The following is a 15,334-nucleotide window of genomic DNA, read 5'->3' as shown; positions in this document are numbered from 1 at the left end:
ATTACCGTTTGATTGTCACAGTTCATAAGGATAGCCGGCACCGGTTTTTCAACAATGGGCAGATCCATTAATAGATCACGCAGCCATTCTGCCTCAACAGTAGCAGTATCCAGTGCCGTCAGCTCTGCTTCCATGGCTGACCTCGTCAAAATGGTCTATTTGCAAGACCTCCATGAAACAGCACCACCACCCAGTGTGAAGATATATCCACTAGTGGCTTTGATCTCATCCACATCAGAGATCCAGTTAGAATCACTATAACCCTCCAGTACCGCAGGATACCCAGTATAGTGAAGCCTCAATTCCACAGTACCTTTCAGATAGCGCATTACTCGCTCAAGCGCAAGCCAGTGATCATCTCCCGGATTAGAGGTAAATCGGCTCAACTTGCTCACAGCAAAGGAGATATCAGGCCTAGTTGCACTAGCCAGGTACATCAACGAGCCAATAATTTGGGAGTATTCCAGTTGATTCCTAGCAATTCTCTTGTTCTTGCGAAGCAACAAGCTAGGATCATAAGGTGTTGGAGAAGGCTTACTATCAATGTAGCCAAAGCGATTCAAAATCTTCTCCACATAATGGGACTGCAAGAGTGTAATCCCATTCTCACCTCTAGTTAGCTTAATGTTTAAGATAACATCAGCTACTCCCAAATCCTTCATATCAAAATTTTGAGACAAGAATGATTTAACCTCATTTATCACATCAAGGTTTGTCCCAAATATCAGTATGTCGTCAACATACAAACACAAAATAACTCCCTCACCCCCACCATGGCGATAGTACACATATTTATCTGCCTCATTGACTGCAAAGCCTACAGATGTCAATGTTTTGTCAAATTCCTCGTGCCATTGTTTAGGAGCTTGTTTCAGACCATACAAAGACTTCAACAATTTGCACACTTTGCCTTCTTGACCTTCAACTACAAACCCATCAGGTTGATCCATATAGATCTCCTCATCCAGCTCTCCATTAAGAAAAGCTGTCTTAACGTCCATTTGATGAACGAGAAGACCATGTGAGGCTGCTAGGGAAAGTAGCACACGAATTGTGGTCAATCTAGCAACAGGTGAGTAAGTGTCAAAGAAATCTTCGCCTTCTTTCTGAGTATAGCCCTTAGCAACAAGCCGAGCCTTGTACTTTTCAATAGTACCGTCAGGCCTAAGCTTCTTCTTGAACACCCACTTGCACCCCACAGGTTTACACCCATAGGGTCGCTCTGTCACCTCCCAAGTCCCGTTAGCGATAATGGAATCCATTTCACTACAGACAGCCTCCTTCCAGTAGTCTGCATCAGGAGATGCATATGCTTCTGAAATTGACTTAGGAGTGTCATCCACGAGGTACACAGTGAAATCATCACCAAAAGACTTAGCCGTCCTTTGTCTCTTACTCCTTCGAGGAGCTTCACTGACATCCTCCTCAGAGACATGTTCATGTGTATGTCCAGTTTGTTCTGGTGGTGTGATTGAACTGGGAATTATTTCAGAGGGTTGATTCGAACCACTATGTGTATCCTTCATTGGGAAAAAGCTCTCAAAGAAGGTAGCATCACGAGACTCCATAATTGTACCAACATGCATGTCCGGTACCTCGGATTTAACTATTAAAAATCTATAGGCAATGCTATGATGAGCATATCCTAGAAAGACACAGTCCACAGTCTTAGGTCCAAGTTTGCACTTCTTCGTTATTGGTACATTGACTTTCGCCAAGCACCCCCATGTGCGCAAATAAGAAAGTGATGGTTTTCTCCCAATCCATATCTCATATGGTGTTTTGTCCTTATTTCTGTTAGGAACTCTGTTTAACACATGATTTGAGGTCAACAATGCCTCCCCCACCATGCCTTAGGTAGTCCCGCGGTGTCCAACATGGCATTCACCAAGTCAGTCAGTGTGCGATTCTTCCTTTTAGCAATCCCATTAGACTCGGGATAATAGGGAGGCGTCCTCTCATGTATGATGCCATGTTCCTCACAGAATAAGTCAAACTCGTTCGAGAAAAACTCTCCACCACGATCAGACCTAAGCCTTTTTATCTTTCTGTCAAGTTGATTTTCAACTTCTGCCTTATAAATTTTAAAATAGTCTAGAGCCTCGTCTTTCGTTTTCAACAAGTACACATAGCAAAATCTAGTAGCATCATCAATCAACGTCATGAAATATCGTTTTCCACCCTTCGTCAACACCCCATTCATTTCACAAAGATCTGAATGTAGGAGTTCTAGTGGTGCCAAGTTTCTCTCCTCGGCAGCCTTGTGAGACTTGCGAGGTTGCTTTGATTGCACACAACTATGGCACTTAGAACCTTTGACAATTAAACTTAGGAATTAAACACATGCTGGAAAGCCAAGACATCAAGCCAAAATTAATATGACATACACGTGAGTGCCAAACATTAGCCTCATCATCCACACTGCCACAAATATGGTTCACAGACTTATTGCAGAAATCAGAAAGGGAAAAGCGGAACAGGCCTCCGCACTCATAACCTTTACCAATAAAATATCCATGTTTAGACACGACTACTTTATTAGACTCAAAAACCAACTTAAATCCGTCTCTAGTCAGACGGGAGCCACTAACAAGATTCTTGTCGATAGAAGGGACATGCTGCACGTTCTTCAGCTGCACGATCTTTCCCGAAGTAAACTTCAGATCTACCGTGCCAACACCATGAACAGAAGCATGTGACCCATTTCCCATTAGGACGGTGGAACCCCGTGTGACCTGATAAGAAGAAAACAATGAGATGTCAGCACAAACATGTACATTAGCCCCAGTGTCAACCCACCAATTAGTAGACTGATTAACTGAAAAAACAGTAGGTAAATTACCATACCCGCTTCCATCTCCAGTGTTGCCAATAGTCACATTAGCAGACTTAGAAGTCTGCCCTGCAGGTGCCTTCATCCCCTTGCGCTGTGGACACTTCCTAGCCAGATGACCAACTTGACCACACACAAAGCAAGTCCTCTCATCCTGATTAGGATTGTTGTTGTTCTTCTTCTGCTTCTTGAAGTTGGTGGTCTGCTGAGCTTTGTATTTCCCCTTGCTCTTGTTCTGGGCCTTGTGCACAACATTGGCACTAGACTGCCCACCATCGCCCTTAGACGCGGCATCCTTTTCCCGAGCTTTCTCCTCAACATCAAGAGATGCTATCAACCCCTCAACGGAGTATTCCTGTCTCTTGTGTTTGAGTGCAGTACCGAAACTTCTCCAAGATGGAGGTAATTTCGCAATAATGCACCCGGCCACAAATTTGTCGGGTAAGACACATTTAAGGAGTTCGAGTTCCTTAGCCATGGTTTGTATCTCATGAGCCTGTTCGACTACAGAACGGTTGTCAGCCAACTTGTAGTCATGAAACTGCTCCATGATATATAGATCATTGCTAGCATCAGTAGCACCGAATTTAGTATTCAGTGCATCCCACAACTCCTTAGCGTCGGTCATATGCATATACACCTCGACCAGACGATCGCCAAGAACGCTAAGAATGCATCCCACAAAGAGAGTAGTGGCTTCCTCGAATTGCTTCTGCTGTTCAGCAGTAAGAATTCCTTCAGGTTTGCCAGTACTCACCCAGAAGCATTTCATAGCTGTCAGCCACAGAGTGACCCTGATCTGCCATCTCTTAAAATGCACACCGGTGAATTTATCCGGCCTCAGTGCATCGGCAAAACCAGCCATAGTAAAATCACAGTGACTATAATAAGGTTTTTGGATTGTTGAGATTATAGGCATATAATGATTTAATCTATTCCATAAATAAATCATGACATTACAGATGAAAACTAGCATGAACGCATCATTAGATCTACACATGTAAACTACACAGTATAACATGAACAGATCAAATATGCGCAACATATTGAACACGTACCGAGTTGACGGAAAGACCGGCTGCTTGGTCGAAACGTTTCGCAGGCGTCTACGAAGGCACGAAACACGCGAGCGAAGAGGAAGACGAGCCGTCGCGAACGAACAGGGAGCAGTCGCGCGAAGCGCTTCCCAAAAACCTTATTGCCGCCTTCTCCCAGTGCAGGACGTCGAAGGCAGAGGTTCCGGAGACCTGCTCTCCCGATCGCCGGTGCACGCCGGCGAGCGAGATGGAGTAGTCTACGAACGACGGCGCAATACAGAGTAGGAGGCAAACCCTAGATTGATTTCGAGTGTGTTGCGTGAAGACGGCGGGTCGATTTATATAGAAAAGGGTCGCTTGATCAGGGCGCCCGCACGATCTCTACTGCGCGTAACCGAACCGGATAAGGCGAGCGAGCGCGCGCGTGTTTCCCCTCTTCTCTCCACTACACATGCTTCAAATGAATAGGAGGGCATCCTCCCTTTTAAGGAGGTCCCCCTCTCCTAGAATAAGCAAGGTGGTACTAAACTGCACATGCATGCCATCCCATGAGGTGGGCTTTTGTGATTTTCTAAAGAATTAATCTTCGAGTGGGCTAAGGCCCATTCATTAATTCCAACACAATATACCGGGTGGTATCTTCGATAAATTATGAGCATGCTAGGAATTTAAGTAAAGGGCCTTAGGGTTGAAATCACACGTCCTTAGTCACTGCACTTTATCAAGTGTATTTCAACCCTAATGCCCTTTTATGATCTATCTGCCCTCCTAGCCTATTTTGGACGAGGCTCCCTCGTCCTAGAAGTAAATCATCGTATCGATAATCCAACCGATCAGTAGAGAAAAAACATACTTTTCGAACGCAACAGTTCTTGTCATCTTGTGCTCTTCAAATGTTCATTTTCCCCTCACTTAAAGGACATGGAACACAGAACAGACCCCTAATCAATGAAGCATTGTTGACTAGTTATTTATCATACACTATTTTATCATGTTGGTATAGACAAAGTATGTTTGCTTTTACCAATCACAAACAAAGTACTTGAAAGTCTAAAAAATGCACTATAGAGAGTATTTACGAAATATAAGGCCTCTCTTTTAAGGGAATAATTTATAGTTTCAATAGAAATAAGGGAGACACAACTGGAGGACTGAAGCGTTTAAAACTGAATACACATGTCGTTTATTTCACAATTTATACGCTAATATTATAATATAATACCTCTAGTTTTCAATATATGATGTCGTGGACATTTTGATAAATGTTTGTACCATTTGTCTTATTCAAAATTTTTCCGCAAACATAAAAAGTATATGTTATGATTAAAAAAATATTAATAACAAATCAAATAAAAAAAGATGGATAATCAAATGTATATACAAAAATCAATGGTGTCGTATATTAAAAAATTATTAATTGGATCATGCCATTCCAAATTTGTCAATTTGAAAAAATGACACTACTGTTCACGATATCGGTTAGATGCCATTTAAATTTTTGCAAAATTAAAACCGTGCAATCGTCATCAAATTTTCTATCTTATTCCTTCTTTTTTTCCCCTTATTCTCCTCATTAGCGAGCTCTGGGACACATTAGCGGTGTCGATGTTCGGATCATGGTGGACTGCGGCACCACACATCGAGCATGGTCATCGTCTGATCCTCAAGCGGGCCGAGGCAATGCAGTCCGGGAACGGGTTCCTACATTATTCGGAGGCGGTGGGACCGGCAAGGTCCAGGATAACATGAATCATAGGCCGGTGGATCCAGCGAGCCGAGCTCCATGCCAAGGGTATGGTGATGGGGGAGGGAGGAAGCACCAGGGATATGGCCTTTCTGGCTCCGGCAATGATCTCGGATAGGGGAGGATGCTCGCTAGCTGCCTCCTTTTTGTCGATGCGAAGGGGGAGGGAGGGAGGGTTTTTCACCGGAGCTAGCTGGTTGCCTTTCTCGTGGATGACCCCCTGATGGGAAGAACATGAAAAATCTGACGACGACTGTCGACGTTTGATATCGTGATTCCAGTATTTGCACAGTATGGGGATCGTTGATACTAGGATATATACGAGATTGTAGTAAAAAAGATGGAGACGAGGATTTTTATACAGGTTCGGGCCCCTAAATTGTCAGGTAATAACCCTACTCCTGTTGGCCGAAGCTGGTCGTTGCTCTTATTCACCATAATCACACCAGTACAATATTTGGAGTAGCCTATCTAACTGTTGTCGACTTGGCGGTCTGAAGTGCTGACTCGTAGTCGATAACAGGGTAGCCTTCCTCCTCGAATCCGCATCCGGCGAGATCAAAGACAACGCTATGTCTCTCCTGACAGTATCCATAGACACCGTAGGGGACTAGCCATGCTTATTTCTGAAGTCGATATCCGGTGGCGTGTCTTGGCGTATATTGGCTTGTATGTTGATCTTGTGCCTTGATCTATTGCTCCGTGTCCCCCCTCCTTCTAGGGGGTGTTGTATTTATACCCATAGATGTCCCCTTGTCCAAGTAGAATTAGGGAGACCAATATGGATACAATCCGAGTAGTCCTTGTCATTTTCATGTAGAACTCTATTCATCCTTCCTTATGCGGAACTCCTCCTATATCCTAAGGTTGTTTCCGTATAAGATATGGTATGTGGTGGGTCCTGCCGAGATTTAGTCGACTACTATTAGGTATGTGGTATCTATAACCCTGACAACGATGATACAGTTTCAATTTTGCAAAAAAATTCAATGGTATTTAGATGATATCGCGAATTGTAGTAATATTTGTTCAAATTAATAATTTGCAATGGCATGATCCAATTCCAACACCACGGAGTAAGGGTGGGTATTCGGTCTGACCGAAAATTTCGGTCTTGGTCTTTCGGTCTTTGAAAAGTGAAGACCAAATTTCAACGCAAAAATATCAGGACCAACAAATTCGGTCTCAGTCTTTTTGTCTTGGTCTCGGTCCTGACCGAAATTCAATATCATTTTCATATATGCAAAGAAATAATGGAAATTTTCAACACAAAAATAAAAAAATCATAAGCGCTTATGAGTAAAGACTCTTGTTAGATTGCATGCCTAGAAGAAGTAGGAACGTGAAAATTAGAGTTTAATCCTATTGAACATAGTGGATTGTAGGTTGTATTTAGACTTTTTCTTTTGTTAATTCGGTCTATTCATTTAACCGAGGAGACTAACAATTGACTGAACAAAATTCGGTATTTCACACTGCCTAGGACCAAATTGATGACCGCATTTATCGATCTCGGTCTTTTTCTACCCACCCCTATAACGGAGGAAGTATCTAGTAGTATGAGGCCATCTACAACGGGTGCCCCTAGGTCGTGCCCCTAGCACCATCCGTCAATCTTTCCGTCCGCGTCGTTCCCTCGTGAGTCCACGCGCGCCCTGGCTAGGGGACGCGCCTCTCGCTGCTTTTCGGCCAAGGGACAAAGGCGAGCGACGCATTGCAGCGACGGGCTCCTGTGGCCACCGTGTCTCCAGCGACAGATTCCCCTTCCACCCCTCTCCTCTCTCTCTTTTTCTCTCTCTCGCCCGTTCCCCTCTCTCGGGCCCTTCGCCGCCACAGCAACCACCCGGCAGGAGTAGCGGCGAGGAGCGGGAGGAGGCTGCGGTAGGAGCGGCGGCGAGGAACGGGAGTAGGCGGCGGAGGTCGCGCTCGGTGCCGTCGACGGGCTAAGGAGCGAGGGAGGAGGCGGAGGTTGAGCTCAGCGCCGTCGACGGGCTTGAGGCGCCCGTGCTCACGGCCAAGCAGCACGAGGACGACGTTGTGGTTGTGGTCGTCGCGCTCGGGGACGACAGCGACGAGATCCGGCCACCGCGCGCCTTGCTCGGCCTCCTCTGCCGGCGCCTTGCCCGTCACCGCCGGCGCCATGCCCGCCATCGTATCCTCCCCGATCTAGCCGCGGGGGGCCAGATCCGCCCACTACGGCGCCGGATCTGGCGCCCCTAACCGGCGACGGGAAAGAGGGAGAGAGGGATGGCGGTGGATGCCGGCGATGGGAGAGGCGGCTCTCCTCGTCGTCCTCGCGGCCGCCGGTGACGAGAGAGGCGAGCGGCGGTGGCGGCGAGAGGGAGAGACCCGTGCGGCGGTGAAAAAAAAGAAAAGAAGGGTCTGGAGAGAGAGAGATTAGGGTAGGGTAGTAAAAATAAATATGGGGTTTTGTGGCTGCGATACCCACTATGGTTTAGAGTGTCTCTATTGAGTTGCTTCAGATTTTGAGTAGCCCATCTACAGTTATCCTCTATTGTAAGCTGAGTTTCTCTACGAGGAGTGGCTCATATTATAGATGCCCGGACGGATTCACGATTGTACCAGTGAAATGCCCTCCGTAGTCCGTACCATTAAAAAAAATTTTCGTGCCATCTGACATTCGCCGGAAGGCGCCCCCCTACACGTACAGACTACAGTGCATCCCACGCCCGAGTGCCGACCAGCCGTGCCGCTGTCACGTGTGCGCGCTTCCCCCGGCTCGTAAAACCCCACCCCCAAATTCCTCCGCCGTCGCCACCTTTCCCCCAAAAATAAACCCCACGGAAGCCACCACCGCCCACACGCCCCCGCTGCTGCTCCTCTCCTGCACCACCTGCGCTGCTTCCGCTCTACGCCGGCGCCGCGCCGCCCAAACCCTAGCCCAGCCCAGCCAACTCCCCCCCATGCCGAACGCCTCTCCCCTCCACCACCTCGCCTCCCTCCTCCTCCTCGCCCTCGCCCTCGCGCCGCGCCCCGCCGCGCCCGCGGCCACGGACCGCGCGGCGCTGCTGGCCTTCCGCGCGTCCCTCCCGCCGCCCTCCCGCGCGGTGCTAGCGTCGTGGCGCGGCCCGCTCTCGGAGTCCTGGCGCGGCGTCTCGCTCCACCCGCCGGCCGCCGCCGGCGCCCCCGCCCCGGCCCCGCCGCCCTCCGTCTCCGGGCTCGCGCTGCGGGGGCTCAACCTGTCGGGGCAGCTCCCGGCGGCGCCGCTCGCGCTGCTCCGCCGCGTCCGCGCGCTCGACCTCTCGGCCAACGCGCTCTCGGGCGAGCTGCCGTGCTCCCTGCCGCGCTCGCTCCTCGACCTCGACCTCTCCCGCAACGCGCTCTCCGGGGCCGTCCCGACCTGCTTCCCGGCCTCGCTCCCGGCTCTCCGCGCCCTCAACCTCTCCGCCAACGCGCTCCGCTTCCCGCTCTCCCCGCGCCTCTCCTTCCCGGCGAGCCTCGCCGCGCTCGACCTCTCGCGGAACGCGCTCACGGGCGCCGTCCCGCCGCGGGTCGTCGCCGACCCCGACGCTTCGGGCCTCCTCCTCCTCGACCTCTCCCACAATCGCTTCTCCGGCGAGATCCCCGTCGGGATCACCGCCATCCGGAGCCTTCAGGGATTGTTTCTTGCGGATAACCAGCTCTCCGGGGAGATTCCGACTGGGATTGGGAATTTAACCTACTTGCAGGCGCTTGATTTGTCGCGTAATTGGCTCTCTGGTGTAGTGCCTGCTGGCCTTGCCGGCTGCTTCCAGCTTCTGTACCTGCGGCTTGGGGGGAATCATCTTTCAGGAGCACTGCGGCCGGAGCTTGATGCCCTTGACAGTTTGAAGGTGTTAGATTTGTCGAACAACCGAATATCTGGTGAAATTCCGCTGCCGTTGGCCGGGTGCCGATCCCTGGAGGTGGTGAACTTGTCAGGAAACAAGATCACAGGGGAGCTCAGTGGAGCTGTGGCCAAATGGCAGAGCTTGAGGTTCTTATCACTGGCTGGTAACCAGCTCTCTGGTCAGCTACCGGATTGGATGTTCTCGTTCCCAACACTTCAGTGGATTGATTTGTCCGGCAATAGGTTTGTGGGTTTCATCCCGGATGGTGGGTTCAATGTCAGTGCCGTCCTTAATGGTGGAGGCAGTGGTCAGGGGAGTCCATCAGAGGCTGTGCTTCCACCTCAGCTGTTTGTGTCAGTGTCCACGGACATGGCAGGCCGGCAATTGGAGCTGGGCTATGATCTTCAAGCAGCTACCGGGATAGATCTGTCTAGGAATGAGCTCCGTGGGGAGATACCAGACGGGTTGGTTGCAATGAAGGGACTGGAGTATTTGAATCTCTCTTGTAATTATTTGGATGGGCAGATTCCTTCAGGTATTGGGGGGATGGGGAAGCTACGGACCCTTGACTTCTCACATAATGAGTTGTCAGGGGTGGTACCTCCTGAGATAGCTGCCATGACAGAGCTTGAGGTGCTTAATCTCTCCTACAATAGCCTATCTGGGCCTTTGCCGACAACTGATGGGTTGCAGAAGTTTCCAGGAGCATTGGCTGGAAACCCTGGGATATGCAGCGGGGAAGGATGCAGTGCGCATTCTAGGATGCCAGAAGGGAAAATGGCAGGAAGCAATCGCCATGGTTGGCTTGGTGGCTGGCATGGAGAGAACGGATGGGTATCCCTAGGTGCATTCTGTATCAGCACAATGACTAGCTTCTATGTATCATTGGCAACTTTGCTGTGCTCCCGCAAGGCAAGGAACTTTGTGTTTCGGCCTGGAAGGATGGAATATTAACATCAAAGGAAGAATTAGGAGATCATGTTGTGCTGTAAATAAGATAAGTTTCAGTGACTCAAGTGTGCAGCTAATCTCGAGTAAAATCAGTTGGCCTCCATTTTTAATATCACTGGCCACGGGAACTGTGTGATCTTGATCTAATAGCTAATGAGCCATGTCCAAGTGTTCTACTGTTGTTTTTCTAGGGATGTGTAGACCCGGTTCTGATGTGTTTGCATCGTTCACAGAATGCACACATCTGGTTGCTGTAATACTGTCATGTTTCTGAGGATTGGACTGCTTCTGCCTCAGATAATTGGAGTATTGTCATCAAGGATGCAGTGATGCACACAGTTAGGTGGTCTAATAGCCACAAAAGGGAGCATGTAGTTGTGAACAACTTGAGATGTATATATCCAGTTATCCGCTTTTAATTTTACCTTGTTTGAGTGAAGTTCGAGTTATAAATTCTGATTTTCTGTCCAGTTCATAAGTTCTCATGCTTGTAATCTTGTTCAACAACGTTCAGTGTTATGGCAATTTGACTGCAGATCGTTCATCTGCGGAAATGTCTACTTGTACACTCTGCTCTGGTTTCTGCTATTATTGTGTATTTAGTGTGCTGCTCATTTCAGTTTTCAGCAGAGCATATGTGGTTGCCAGTGTGCTAAATACTATGGTGACTGATATCAACTGTGTAGTCTTTTGAGTATTTTTTGACAGGTAGAGACGATAAATTCACCATTTCTATCATGTGAAATCATTCAGCAGGGGGAACAGCTATTTCCTGTCACTCCCAGCTGTCAAGGTAATCCACACTTCCAGAGCAACCGGGGTGACAATGAAGCAATTTTTTCCTGTGTTCTTTTTGTCTGAACTAAATCTATTTGCAGTGTGCTGATTCTTATCATGCCTACTGCTGGGGCTTCAACTGGAAAAGGTTGAGAATCAGCATCGGTCGCCAATTAACCATTCAGAAATCAGAAGAGTAGCAAGTACCGTGTGGAATCTCCCTTTCATGCTGGAATCAGGTTCTTGTTCTGTTCATCCACCGGTTTTATCACAACTTGCTAAAGTATCAGTAGCCCTGCAGATTCTTGCTACCAGTCACACCTCACTTACTAAAGTAAACAGCAGAATATTTCCTGTGTATTGACCTCAATTCAGCAAATTGCACTGGATGCAACCGATGCAATGCAAAGGCTGTGAAATGCGCTTAGATACGGTGCAGCATTACATCAGAGTATCAACTTGTGATTGTGCTCCATGGACACTCAAACTTACCACTGAAATATCTATGTTTTTACTGGATCTTTTTTTTTTGGTAGTACACGCAATCTGTCATGAACAGTATATAGGGTTCCAATCCAATCTAGCGATGTGAATGTGATGAGCTACAGAGAAAGAAAGTACTAGGACTTTGCACGTGAGTTGCGTTTCAGGGGATTCAGATTGATATGCCACTACAATGGCGAGCCTAGAGCTCTGTATTTTTCCCCCCTTTTTCACGAGAATTAGGTGAACTTTTCTGAAGTTATTTCGTCGGTTTACTACTACTCCAGTCTATTTTGTGTTGGCTTTCCTGTTCGGTGTTGATGACAGCTCACTGTACATGATCAAATCTGATTAACCTGCTTTTCACACCACACGTGAATTAGTTCAGGAATTTTCTAGACGGAAGCTACAGTTATGTTGCATGTTGCTGTTGCTAACTTGATTTTTTTTCTTCTATTGCTCAGGCATTAATACACGGATTATTGTAGCTTTGCCTCTTCATAAGCTTCCATTTGAAGTTAATTACGGTGATTAGCTTGAGGCTATAAACGAAGCCAACCCAGACGAATTAGCTCACACCTCCTAAACCCCAAACCCTCCAAATATAATTAATATAGTTCGCGTCGCTTCTTCTCCCCGCGCGCTTCTCGCGATCGCGCGCCCATGGTGAGCATGCCGCCTTCGCTGCCGCCGCTGCCGCTGCCGCCGCAGCTGAGCCTCGCCGACCTCAAGGCCCTCTCCGTGCTCGGCCGCGGCGCCAGGGGCGTCGTCTTCCACGTCGTGCCCGCCGGCGGCGCCGCCGCGGCGGTGTCGGCGACGGCGGACGAGGATCCCATGGCGCTCAAGGCCATCTCCCGCGCCGCGGCGAGGCACAAGTGCGCGGAGGTCGCCGGCGGTCCGGGCGGCGACGGGCACCGGAGGATCTGGTTCGAGCGGGACGTGCTGCTCGCGCTCCGCCACCCGCTGCTCCCCTCCCTCCGCGGCGTCGTGGCCACGGACAGCGTCGTCGGGTTCGCCATCGACCGGTGCGCCGGCGGCGACCTGAACGCGCTGCGGCGCCGCCAGGCCGGGAGGGTGTTCTCCGTCGCCGCGATACGGTTCTACGCCGCGGAGCTGGTGCTCGCGCTCGAGCACCTCCACGGCCTCGGCGTCGTGTACCGCGACCTCAAGCCGGAGAACGTCCTCATCCAGGACTCCGGCCACATCATGCTCGTCGACTTCGACCTCTCCACCACGCTCCCGCCGCCGCCACCTCCTCCGCCGCCCGACACGTCTCCGCCGCCACAAACCGCGCGCTCCCGCGGCGGGCGGCGCGACAGCACGAAGGCCGCCGCGGCCGTCTTCGGGTGCTTCTCCTCGCCCCGCGCCGCGGCGTCACGGCCGTCGCCGTCGTCGTCGTCGTCGTCCCGGTCCCCGCCGTCCACGTCCAGGACGGCCTCGTCCTCCTCGTCGTCCACGCGCTGCTCGTCGGCGGCGGCGAAGTCGAACTCTTTCGTGGGGACGGAGGACTACGTGGCGCCGGAGATCGTGGCCGGGAGCGGGCACGACCACGCCGTCGACTGGTGGGGCCTCGGCGTGGTGCTCTACGAGATGCTGTACGGGCGCACGCCGTTCCGGGGGCGGAGCCGGCGGGAGACGTTCCACCGCGTCCTCGCCGCGCGGCCGGACATGCCCGGCGAGCCGACGCCGCTGCGCGACCTCATCGGCCTCCTCCTGGAGAAGGACCCGGGCAGGCGGCTCGGCGCGCACGGCGTGAAGCGGCACGCCTTCTTCCGCGGCGTGGACTGGGACCGCGTCCTCCACGTGGCGCGGCCGCCGTTCATCCCGACGCCCGACGACGACGACGCGGGCGCCGCCGCCGAGGCGCTCGACGTGGAGAAGGTGCTGCACGAGGCGTTCGCCGCGTCGACCGCCGCCGCCGCCGGCGAGACGGCGGCCGTAGAGATGGCCGCGCCGGAGGCCGGCAGTGACAGAGGGAGAGATGAAGATTTCTCCGTATTTTTTTGACTTCTAACGTATGAATATTTTCTTCGAAACCGAAATGCAAGCATAGCATATGGATACCCTTTTCTTTCACTCCCTTTTGTAAATTAAATATAAGTTTTATACAAAAAACAGTACAACTTGATGGTACTGTAAATAAATGCAGGAGAAATGTACTGAGAGTAAGATTTGTTTGGTTCAATTTTCGTAGGAATTGAGAGAATTTTCTCTTGTCTTATCATACTGGTTGGTGTAACCGGAGCATCATTCAGTTCAGTTTGGTTGGTTGTGTTCGAGCTGATCGTCTTGTAATCCAGCCACAACTACATTAATATTTGATGGCCACTGCTTTCCTATCAATTTTTCACCTGACTGATTTCTGATCTATTGTCACGGGATGCAGATGACACCCTTCGCTCTCTTACTCTCCCTTGATTACCCTTTTTTGCAAGTGCCAAGAGTGATTAACAACTTCTGCTGCTGCTTTACGCTCTCTTTAATTACCATAATTTCAGCAGCAGCAGCTAGTGCTTGAGCTGTCAGGTTGCTTATCTGTGCTAGTAGTATCAATATGCTCCCGGAAAGCTCGTCGCCGATGTAGACGTGAGCGGCGAAAAATAAAGGCAAAGGCGCAAAGCAAAATCTTGCCAATTTTTCCTTTTGGGAAAAGAGATGGCCAAGATCGCATCCGTTCTCGTGACCAAAAGGAGAGGAGAGCCATTCTGCTCTGCTGCTGATCGATCTGCTCACGAGATTTTGTGCTTCTGGGTCCTACGCAACCTATATACATCTAAGGTGACAGTTTGCTCTAACTTGTGATTCTTGCGCTCGTTGGTAACCTCGTGCATTCAACTCAATATGATATTTCTTTTATCGACGGTGAATTGTCACACGGACATGGTCATAGGTGGATCTAGGGGATTTGGTCCCGGAATCACCCAAAACATTTCTAATCCAATGCATATATATACATATGTGTAAAGAAACTTTTTTAAAACGCATATGATCAATTTATACTTCTAACTTTGTTATATTTAGGGTATTTAAAAAAATTATATAAGTTGAATCAGCCATATAAAAATCCTAAATACATCACCGAACATGACGATCGTGCCAAAATGAGGATAAGCATGTGCTGATTACTGAGGAGCAGGCTGACCTGTTGACATAGGAGTATTATTGTTCATTTCCATGCAGATAACTCGATTTGTTGATATTTCTTGTTCATTTTCATGAATATAATAACTCGAGTGCACGTGGATACACAAGACATGGCTTGGGGCCAGATTGGGCCAAACCGTCGCTTCTGGGCCCTCGCACGTTAATGTACCATGGGCACAGAAAGAAATAGCGTCCAGTAAGTAGAATTTTTTTTTCGAGGAAGTAGGCAATTTTGTTCTGTTTGTAAGAAAAATGGAACTGGCAGTCACCTCAGCTAGCAATGTTTCAACGTGCCAACATCTGACAATGTAATACGATTGTCATACGAACGAACAAAACGTCCTCTGAGAACGGATAATTAAAATATAAACGGACAATGTTACTTTCCAAACAAAAAAAAAAACTTCGTTTTAGTTTTTAAAATGTATGGTGCTGCTAACTTTTATACATGACATAACACGATTCGTCTTATTAAAACAAAACAAATGCACGTGTCATTTATTTTGTTGACTTGTTTTATCATTAGAAGTAATTT

At 49.2% G+C, this 15,334-nt stretch overlaps 2 protein-coding genes across 2 annotated transcripts; both read left to right on the top strand.

Annotated features, from left to right (window-relative positions):
- Nucleotides 1-8,406: 8,406 nt before the first annotated feature.
- On the top strand, nucleotides 8,407-11,029 carry LOC127763934 (leucine-rich repeat receptor-like protein FASCIATED EAR2). The gene has a single exon (XM_052288743.1). It carries the CDS (start codon nucleotides 8,539-8,541, stop codon nucleotides 10,396-10,398), a length of 1,860 nt encoding a protein of 619 aa, XP_052144703.1. The 5' UTR covers nucleotides 8,407-8,538; the 3' UTR covers nucleotides 10,399-11,029.
- Nucleotides 11,030-11,140: 111 nt separating this feature from the next.
- LOC127763935 (serine/threonine-protein kinase OXI1-like) lies at nucleotides 11,141-14,000 on the top strand. Its single transcript, XM_052288744.1, has one exon. The coding sequence runs from the start codon at nucleotides 12,319-12,321 to the stop codon at nucleotides 13,660-13,662; it is 1,344 nt and encodes a 447-aa protein (XP_052144704.1). The 5' UTR covers nucleotides 11,141-12,318; the 3' UTR covers nucleotides 13,663-14,000.
- The last annotated feature ends 1,334 nt before the right edge of the window (nucleotides 14,001-15,334 follow it).

This window comes from Oryza glaberrima, chromosome 2, assembly GCF_000147395.1.
Source record: "Oryza glaberrima chromosome 2, OglaRS2, whole genome shotgun sequence".
Classification (NCBI taxonomy): domain Eukaryota; kingdom Viridiplantae; phylum Streptophyta; class Magnoliopsida; order Poales; family Poaceae; genus Oryza; species Oryza glaberrima.
This window is presented reverse-complemented; position numbering and strand designations above follow the sequence as displayed.